Source organism: Phaethon lepturus, unplaced genomic scaffold, assembly GCF_000687285.1.
Source record: "Phaethon lepturus isolate BGI_N335 unplaced genomic scaffold, ASM68728v1 scaffold20177, whole genome shotgun sequence".
Classification (NCBI taxonomy): Eukaryota; Metazoa; Chordata; class Aves; order Phaethontiformes; family Phaethontidae; genus Phaethon; species Phaethon lepturus.
In genome coordinates, this window is record NW_010551423.1 from 42,316 (window position 1) to 52,838 (window position 10,523).

General features: G+C 39.6%; 1 protein-coding gene across 1 annotated transcript; it reads left to right on the plus strand.

Annotated features, from left to right (window-relative positions):
* Window positions 1–6,244: 6,244 nt before the first annotated feature.
* Window positions 6,245–10,184, plus strand: TSHZ1 (teashirt zinc finger homeobox 1; the record flags this gene model as incomplete). The annotated part of the gene is made up of 2 exons (XM_010290917.1): window positions 6,245–6,697; window positions 6,800–10,184. Coding segments are annotated over 2 exons (3,083 nt in total), but the record flags the coding sequence as incomplete, so codon positions are not given.
* Between the last annotated feature and the right edge of the window lie 339 nt (window positions 10,185–10,523).

Here is a 10,523-nt window from a genome sequence, read left to right on the forward strand (position 1 = left end):
AGTTGAACAGTTGTTGAACTTCTGAATAAGTAATTTGTAATAAACGCTTTTTTTTTTTTCCAGTTAAACACTATGAGCTTTTACTGTGTTCTTGCAAAATGAATAGAAAGTTACTGCTGACAGTGACTGGGGTATCTGCCTTTGGTACCCGTGTGTTTGCCTTTTAATCACCGAACTTTTGTTTTGTACTTCACTATTAGTTAGTGATGCAAATGGAGGCTGAAATCCATGTGCCTGCTGAAGTCACTTCTCTAGGAGCCCCAGGCACCCTGGGCCTACAGTCTTTGTCATCCTGATCTCTGGTGCTCTCAATAATGCAGCAAGCCTTTGCTCCACCAAAGCGTCACCTGTCTAGGTGAGTCGTGCCATCCCCTATCTGAAGTGACAGCCATCTTTGAGTACCAGCATCTTAACTGACTTCTCTTTCATCATCCATGTTAGAGAAATAACATTTTCGACAAGGTGTTGGGTTTTTCCCCCCCTTTTCTTTATTCTTTCCCCACCCCCCCTTCACCCCTTAGTTAGAGCACCTGATCAAAAAATTATTTCTGACAAAGATTTCCTGCTCCAAATTAAATGAGCTCAAGAAGAGGGAACATTTTCACGCAGAAAGTGAAACGTTGATGTTGGAAGTTAATGAATCTGGTAGCAGAGAGAACATTATTGAAACTGGATAATATGATCTAACAGCTTTCCTTCTTCTTATCCTCCCCGTAAAGAATGTATGGAAGTCAGTTATGTGGCATGATTCTAACATCTGTCCTACCCCATAATGGTAATTTGTATAAGTAATGGAAACAGGTTAAATACTTCCATTCTAATGTTGCCAGCAGGGATGAAAATGAACATTTCAATGAAATAATCTCGACAGAGCAGGGAGAGGAGGGGTGGATGGACTGATTCATCTCCAGCTCTCTTTGGTGATGTGAACACTAATGAGAATGCTTGAATGTATAGTTTATCAGATAGAAGGGGAAGAGCAAGTAAATTTCTCAGATTAGAATCACTGTGAAAATATACCCACATGCAAGCTGCTTCGTTTTCCAATTGCCAGCGTTGGCTAATAATTTGCAGCATTCATTTTAAGGGGATAGGGGAGAGAAGAGAAGAGGTGAAGAATCTTTTTGTTGGTTTTTAATGGGATGCCTTTAAGGGTTATCATTCAGCCTGCTAGAAGCACGGAGATTGTTCTTGTTACAGCACCTTATCTACTTTTCAGACCCATTGCATTAGAATTAGAGGGTAGGCAGTTCTAGTATTTTGCCCCCTATTTTGCTGCAATTAGAAATCAAAGACACAAACCACTGTAGTGAGGTTATTTGGTTGTCTGATAGTCTGTGCTGCTTCTCAGCCATTGTCATAACTAAGCCATATTTTTCCATTGTAGTGACATTGTAATACAGACACACACACAGAGATTTGTAGCATCTGTGCCAGAAATTTGTATGAACATTTGTATATACTAATACAGAAAATTTGCAATTCTTCCAGCAGGTATGTTAACCTCTCACAATGTGAGATTTTGGATTCTTTTGTAAAACTCATGTCACTATTCTGGAAAGGTATCTGTGTATGTTTTTTTTTCCTCTCTCTCTCTTTTTTCTCTAACAAGGGAGATGTGTGGCTATAGATTGTCTTTTTTCTCAGTACTTTTTTTGCCCAAGATGTGAAATGTGTTCTTGTGTGCAGTGGAACTCACCCCCAGCCTAGAGTGCAGTTTGTGCAAGGTGACAGTGTGGGCTGTGAAAACTTCTGCAGCTGCTGTCTCCTGTTGGCTGGGTAAATATTAGAAGCTATGGAAATACATCTGTTGAAGAATGGTGAACATTCACATTGTGCCACTATTGTTTAGTCCCAGAGTAGGCCCTGATTTAGTGAAGAATTTTAGACTTAAACCCCTCCCTATTTGTTGAAACTATGAGTTATGTATTTCAGTGAAAATTATTTCAGTATTCAGTTGCTTTACTGAATTGTGGCCTTCAATACCTAGGTGTTTCTTCTGAATAAATTAATTTATTTGGAGGAGTTAAAATCGAGTCTTGAAGAGTTTACTACATCTAATTTTGTAGACTGTTAAAAACAAACATAATCATTACTTTTTGTCCTTTTCAAAATAATGTATTCAATGCTGAATCCCTTTTTGAATGGAAAAGAATGCCTCCGTAGAGACAGATTCCTTCAAAAGCACCGATCCGAGGTTATGGAAAGGTTTTATGTGAGAATATTTATATTTTTAACCACATCCTTACATTTCGTATCTCTGTCTGCTTTTTCAAACAATGGATGTGTATTTATAGTGTAAATATTCTCACTGAAGCAAATACAATGTGCTGTGCTACTCACATGTACAATATATAGCGTCTCATGTCCACTTAGATTAGAACGTGCAGCTTTTAACACTGCTCAGAGATGACAGTGTATCTGTGGGGAAGCACTGGCATCCAGAAGGCACATTTTATAGGCAAAAAATATTAGCAAGACTTAATAATAAGAAAAGAAATACGAACTGTTCCCCCTAATTTTTAGTTGTCTGGAATGTGAAGCTTTTTCCCCTTTTTCCACTGTCTCTTCACTGCCTGAGTCTGTGCATGCATGAATGAGAAGAAAAAGAAAAGCTGACGTTATGTTCTGTAATTTCTGCCACTTCGGGTATAGTTTTTGTTGAGGAGGATCACTGCTTGTATCTACTCTTGGTATTTCTGTATGGTTTCAGGACACGTGCAAACCAGCAGAGTCTGTGCAGATGCAGGAATATCTGGAGAAGATTGCTGAGGGCTTCTCAGTCACAGAAAGATACTCTCTCTGTCTGTCTGTTGAGCTACCTATTATAATTTAGGGAGAGAGTCTGAACATCTCACTCTTTTATTTGATGTAGAATAATATTACTTGTCTCTGCAAGTAATTCTAATAGGAACATTTTTGCTATGTTTAAAATTCTGAAGCTTACTTATTTGTCAAATTTCTGTGAGAATTTTAGTAAAACATACATGTTTTTAGAAATTAGCATTCTTCATTTTGTATGCTTCTGAATTATCTCGTAACAGAAACCTTTTTGGTTAGAGAATTGCACTGACCTTGCAAAATACCATATGTTGCGTGTGCTGCTATTCATCTTATAAACATTAGTAGTCTTGAATGAAAAGGTACTGTGTGTATCCTATGGTAACTAAAGGAGTTAAATAAAATCTTTTTGATTGCAGTGATGGAAGTTAAACATTTTAGATAAATTATTCTCTGGTTAAGAAGCATTATTTCTTTGTGTTATTTCAGGTAAAAATTGTACAGACATGTGGGTGTGCACATCATGTAAATTCAGGTTTTTTTAGAGTCTGGCTTAAATTCTGAAATCACAGGAAATCAGAGTCCTGGCCAATTGTACATTCTTAACTCTTATATTGCAGTATATATTGGTAAGGGAGTGAACTCAATCATGTAGTACTCAGCAGAACCTAAGACTAGGAAAGTAAGTGAAAGATGGATATTTCACCCTAACACTCAGTTTCCTTGCTTTGACAGTTTAACACCGACCTTTCATGTAGTTTTAACGTTTCTTGTGTGGTTTAGCTCCTTTTATTTTTATGGTAAAGTACAAAAGTACGAGAACAGAGAAAACACACCGTTGTATATAAATAAAGGAAAATAAAAGATAAGGCAGTGCCTCAACTAGAGTTTCTACTTAAGCAGATATTTAGATGGTTATATATAGCAATTATAAAAATATATATTTATGCAATTTAGAATTAAGAGATGTAAGCAGGTCATTCACACAGATTCTTACAAAATGCTCTATCAACTATAGCAACATTCAGCATTTTACGACAGTGTCTTATGTTTATTTATTAAAAATACGGGGATGTGAAAATTAGAGAAAATCGGCATAGTTCTACTGAGGTTAGTAAGAAGATAGCTGTTTGTAAAAGCTCAAAATGCAGGCCTCCTCAGTTTTCAGCTTCTACTTGGTGACTGTCTGCTGATCATTACTAAGTTTTGGGGTTTTTTAAATAAAAATGCCAGGTGGTAACTGTCCATTTTTATGCATTTTAGGCCTCAGAGATTTTTTATTTTTTATTTAAAAGTAATTTCATAATCAGAAACCATATTCTTCTATAACTGGCCTTTGCTTTTCTGAAACTTAAAAATGTACCTTTTGCTGTTAGAAGTGACTGAGAACGGGTGTGTTTAATGAGGAAGCTAAAAGATCTTAGACTGTAGCTGTGGGAGTGAATTCTGCTTGCGTACCTAGAGTTCAGAACTGCAGCGGTGCTACCATGCTCGAATACCTGCCGAATGTTTCAACAGCAGCATTACTGCAAGACTGGGAAGCTGACTGACTTCTTAGTTCTTTTACTATTTCTGTATTTTATTCTTCATTTTATGGACTAAATGAATTTGCTTTTCTGGCATCTTCCTGGCCTTTGGCTCTAGGATGATTTCTGTAGTGACTTCTATTGTGCTTGGTACTCACCAGTCCTTTAAACCATATTAGAGACCACCTGAGGCTGACACACCTGTAAGAAATTGGGCCCCACTTAACACTTTTTAAAAAACAAACGATCAAATTATCTTCTGAAAAAATTTCACACTTAGATGATAGATGAAAGGTGCGGTGGGCATCTTAAGATTCAGCACTGCCCCAGTACTAGATGGACTACTTTCCTACTTTATCTTAAAAGATTGGACTGAAGTAGTTAGGGGCTGCATTAAGACTGAATTGCAAAGGTGAATACAGAATGCAGTACTGTCCATAATACTGTTACTTTTCTTAAAACAAAAAAGTTTCAAAGAGTGTTCATATTACAATGAGAGAAGATTCTTATTTTTCAGAAAAGAAGTTTCAGAATATATTAGCAACTGTGTACAAAAAGAATCTCAACTTGTACTTATGCTCGTCCCAGCTGAAGAAGACCTCGTCTTTGCTAACATGATAATACGTATTTTCTTCATATCACATAGGAGCAGAAGTGCCTCTTTTTCTGGCTTGCTTTCAGTATTGTACCATGGAAGGACATAGGCCACATTTCAGCATCACTTGCTGCACAGTTCACCTGACAAGGCAGCATTTTTTTATTCAATTACTGAAAATTGTTCACAATCCATGTTTCTACCTTGACATGCTTATAAATGATCTACATTCCATTATCATTGTGATTTTTTTTTTAAAGCTTCTTTTACAAAACTGGAGGGAAATATGTACAGGTATGTTTTCTGCTTTGCAGTGAAAGTGTACATTTATCACTTAGGTACATGTAAGCCACTTCTGTGAATTGGGCCCTTGGAGTAAATGTGTTTTGATGTAATGGCCATCTGCTCATGAACATCACATTTGGTAGTTTATAAAATAGTTTGATATAGATAAACACATAGTTTGGTAAGATTATATAGTTTCACCAGGTAGCAATACAATAGCCAAGTTTTATATTTACCATAAGCCAACAATCAAGCTGGGGTGGAAGTCTCAAGTTTTTTGTGTGTTGCTTTTAAAAATTAATCTGTAGCTTTACTTACAGTTTCTGACTGCTGTTTTCAAAATGGTAAATGCAGGACCCACATCAGATCGTAACGGGAGGCAAAGTATATCCTAGCCATTTCAGAAAAGAATCATAGCCTTGCTTCTCTTTTCACCTTGTAAAAATTAAAGCTATTCCGCTCTCAGATGGACCCAGTACAGCCAGCCGCCAGGAGACCCTGGAGCAGCTGACCTGACACACTTGCCCTGTACAGCTCCATTAGAGTCAGGTGTCAGTGACACAGAAATGGCCCTTGAAGCTGTAGCTAAAGCCAATTTGCCAGAAAAGACAGCACCAAGGAGATGGAGTTGGTCGAGCCAGTGGTTCCGAGCACCTAAGGTCTGAGGGGTGCAGGTGCAACGTGTTGCGCATACATAGTGCAGTAAATACAGCTCAGTGCCAGGCCATTTTTTAAGTTGATAAAAATTGGTTTAGTGGGCTCTTTGTTTGATTTTGCTTTCCATATTGTGGTATCAGCTGTGGTCCTGGCACATATTTTACTGCTGAAGTCAAAGTTTATTCTTAGGTAGCACTGATATCAAACTGTAACCGGGGCAGAGATGTGGATTTATAGGTGGAGTGTGTGAGTGATGGTGAGTTTGGTTCCTGGATGTATCTTCAAAATTTGTCTTTGTGGTTATTGCTTTTAGTACAGAAGACAGCAACGATGTAAAATGTGCGTGTTCAATAACTTTGTCTTGTTTTCCCCCCACCCCACCTCCTCTCCTGTATTTTAGCATATGTTCCTGAGGAGGAATTGAAAGCAGCAGAAATAGATGAAGACAGCGTGGAAGATGATGGGCTGTCTCTGGACATCCAGGAGAATGAGTATTTGTGCAATGAAGAAGCGGAGATCAAAGAGGCTCAAAGCTACCAGAACTCCCCAGTCAGCACTGCAACTAATCAGGATGCAGGCTATGGTTCGCCGTATAGTGAAAACAGCGATCAGCTGGCCCATTTCAAAAGCACTTCCTCTAAAGAAGAGAAAGAGGATCCTCAGTGCACAGACAATGTTTCCTATCCACAGGACAGCTTGGCACAAATAAAAGCTGTGTATGCAAATTTGCTTTCAGAGACTTGCTGGTCCAGTTTAGCTTTGGACTTAAAGAAATCCAATCCAACCACCAGCAACAACGGAATCAGCCAGAATGAAAACACCACCAGTACTGACACCAATGCCAATTCCCAGAGTACTAGTACTACCAGTACCAACACTAGTACCAGTACAACTACCAGTAATACTAGTAACAATAATAGTAACAGTGGTGGCTCAGGTTATGACTGGCACCAAGCTGCATTAGCTAAAACTTTGCAGCAGACCTCATCGTATGGACTTCTCCCAGAGCCTAGTCTTTTCAGCACAGTACAGCTTTACCGGCAAAACAATAAACTTTATGGGTCTGTGTTCACCGGTGCTAGCAAGTTCCGATGCAAAGACTGCAGTGCAGCCTATGACACACTGGTGGAGCTAACAGTGCACATGAACGAAACTGGACATTACCGTGATGACAACAGAGATAAAGAAGCTGATAAGACCAAACGGTGGTCAAAGCCTAGAAAACGGTCACTTATGGAAATGGAAGGCAAAGAGGATGCCCAAAAAGTGCTGAAGTGCATGTACTGTGGGCATTCGTTCGAGTCCTTGCAAGACCTCAGTGTCCATATGATAAAAACAAAGCATTACCAGAAAGTGCCTCTGAAGGAGCCAGTACCAGCCATCACTAAGTTGGTCCCTTCTACGAAAAAGCGAGCACTTCAGGACTTAGCTTCACCTTGTTCACCTGAGCCAACAGGGATCACTGCAGAAGCTTCATTGGGTGAGTCTGCAAAGGATCAGAAAACTGCCAACCCCTATGTGACTCCAAACAACCGCTATGGCTATCAAAATGGTGCTAGCTACACTTGGCAGTTTGAGGCACGCAAAGCCCAAATACTGAAATGCATGGAATGTGGCAGTTCCCATGACACTTTGCAGCAGCTCACGGCTCACATGATGGTCACTGGTCATTTCTTGAAGGTGACCAATTCTGCTTCCAAAAAGGGCAAACAGCTAGTATTGGACCCTGTGGTGGAGGAGAAGATACAGTCTATACCTCTTCCACCCACCACCCATACAAGGCTACCAGCCTCCAACATTAAAAAGCAGCCCGATTCCCCAGCGGGCTCCACAAACTCGGAGGAAAAGAAAGACCTAGAAAAGGAAAAGGTGGTGGTCAGTGAAACAGAGAAAAAGATTAAAGAAGAGAATGAGGACTCTACAGAGAAATTTGAGCCAACAACTTTATATCAGTACCTCAGAGAGGAGGACCTAGACGATAGTCCTAAAGGCGGAATAGACATACTGAAATCCCTGGAGAACACGGTGACAACAGCTATCAGCAAAGCTCAGAATGGAGCACCTTCCTGGGGAGGATATCCCAGTATTCATGCAGCTTACCAGCTCCCGGGAACAGTCAAACCGCTTCAGCCTGCGGTGCAGAGCGTGCAAATGCAGCCGTCTTATGCGAGCAGTGTAAAATCACTGTCGTCAGAACACAATGCGCTCATCCATTCCCCAGGCAATCTCACACCCCCACCTCACAAGAGCAATGTATCTGCTATGGAAGAACTAGTGGAGAAAGTTACAGGTAAAATCAACATCAAGAAGGAAGAAAAGCCTTTGGAGAAAGAGAAGAGTTCTCCAGTCAAACCCATGTCACCTGCTGCTAAAGAAAACAAGGACTTCCCAAAAGCAGAAGAAATAAATAGCAAACAGCAGCAGAAGAAGAGCTCTGAGACAGAAGTTCAGAAGGTCAAAAAGGATAGTCCAGCAGAAGCACATACGCCAAATGGTACAGAGCCACTTAAAACAAAGGTTGCAAATGGCTGTAACAATTTAGGAATCATCACAGATCATTCACCTGAGCCATCCTTCATTAATCCATTGAGCGCTTTACAGTCCATTATGAATACCCACTTAGGCAAAATTTCCAAGCCGGTAAGCCCCTCTCTGGACCCTTTGGCCATGCTGTACAAAATTAGCAACAGCATGTTGGACAAGCCCATTTACCCAACCACTCCGGTCAAGCAGGCTGATGCTATTGACCGGTATTACTATGAGAACAGTGATCAACCTATTGATTTAACCAAGTCCAAAAACAAACCTCTTGTTTCCAGTGTGGCTGACTCTGCCTCCTCCCCGCTAAGGGAGAGTGCTCTGCTGGATATTTCCGATATGGTGAAGAACCTCACAGGGCGTTTGACACCCAAGTCTTCAACTCCGTCTACTGTGTCAGAGAAGTCTGATGCGGACGGGAGCAGTTTTGAGGAAGCTCTGGATGAACTGTCGCCAGTACACAAGAGGAAGGGCAGACAGTCCAACTGGAACCCTCAGCATCTTCTGATCCTTCAAGCCCAGTTTGCTTCCAGCTTGAGGGAGACGCCAGAAGGCAAATACATTATGTCGGACCTAGGTCCACAAGAGCGGGTACACATCTCTAAGTTTACTGGTCTTTCCATGACCACAATTAGCCACTGGCTGGCCAATGTGAAGTATCAGTTAAGGAGGACAGGTGGAACTAAATTTTTAAAGAACTTGGACACAGGACATCCTGTTTTCTTTTGCAATGATTGTGCCTCTCAGTTCAGGACTGCATCTACATACATAAGTCACTTAGAGACACACCTAGGGTTTAGTTTGAAGGATCTGTCAAAGTTGCCACTTAATCAGATTCAAGAACAGCAGAATGTTTCAAAAGTCCTTGCAAACAAGACTTTGGGCTCACTTGGAATTGCCGAGGAGGACTTAGGCTCCACATTCCAGTGTAAGCTCTGTAACCGAACTTTTGCAAGCAAGCATGCAGTCAAACTGCACCTTAGTAAAACACATGGCAAGTCCCCAGAGGACCATCTGATCTATGTAACTGAGTTAGAAAAACAATAGCGTCCAGGTAAGCAGCCAGGTATGCAAGTGACCACAGGAACATTGCACTAAACTTCTTCATAGTACTGCACTAGGCCTGACCTGAGCCTCTGAAATCAGTCTTACTTTTGTTGCTGACCTGCCTATCTGGACCTTGGTTTTTCTTACACTTATTTTGTAGCTATATTTATATGCTCTTTGTCTGATCTGTGCATGGTTATTTTTTGTTTCTGTTTTTATTTTTTGTGAGTCAAAGTCTGACCTTTATTTTCAACATCTGTCCTTGATGTTAAGCTATCTTTTGTAGAATATAGTGGGAGACACTATTGAGAGACATTAATTTAGCCGTAAAGAAAGACACAAAGAACAATGATAAAGAGACATCCTAAAATTACAAAGTTGCCATGACAATAAAGGTCACAGAACCTGGTAGTGTCAAGTTTTAACCCTCTGAGAACTGTAATAGCATTTCTGTGCCTTTCCCAGTGACTAAATAAGTAAATAAGGAAAAACAAAACAAAACAAAACAAAAAGCTTAAAGGCATTTCATTCAAATAAAAGCCGTGTTGGAAGCAGAACTTTTTTTTTAAATGAATGAGCTTCTTTTTTTTTTTTTTTTTTTTTTTATGTGAAATGCAGAACTGGTTTGTGAAGAAATTGTGCATGCAGTCCTTGGAAGAAGGAGAGCTGTGTAGTACTCAAGGGGTTAGGAAGCCACAACTGTATAAGTTAAATAATAATAATTAAAAAAAAAGCAAACCAAGTTGCCACTATGCCCAAACCCTCTGGATGCTGATAATTGCCACTTTTTGGCAAAAAAAAAAAAAAAAAAAAAAAAAAAGAAAAAAAGTATGCAAGCTGTTATTTAAAACAAGTGTAAAAATGCTCTTTTCTTTCCTTTTTTTTTTTTTTTTTTCCTGTAAAATACTGTGGTTTATAGTTATTTACAAATGTTAAGCTTTGGTACAAGCTGACCTTTCTATAGTGTGCTGCATTGGTAAATGAAAACAAAAAAAATGGGGCAAATGTTGGATTCTGTTTCTTGTAAATTGCCAGCATCAGCTTAAAAAAAAATACATGTTACATATCGTACCATTTTAAACTGTTCAACTTTC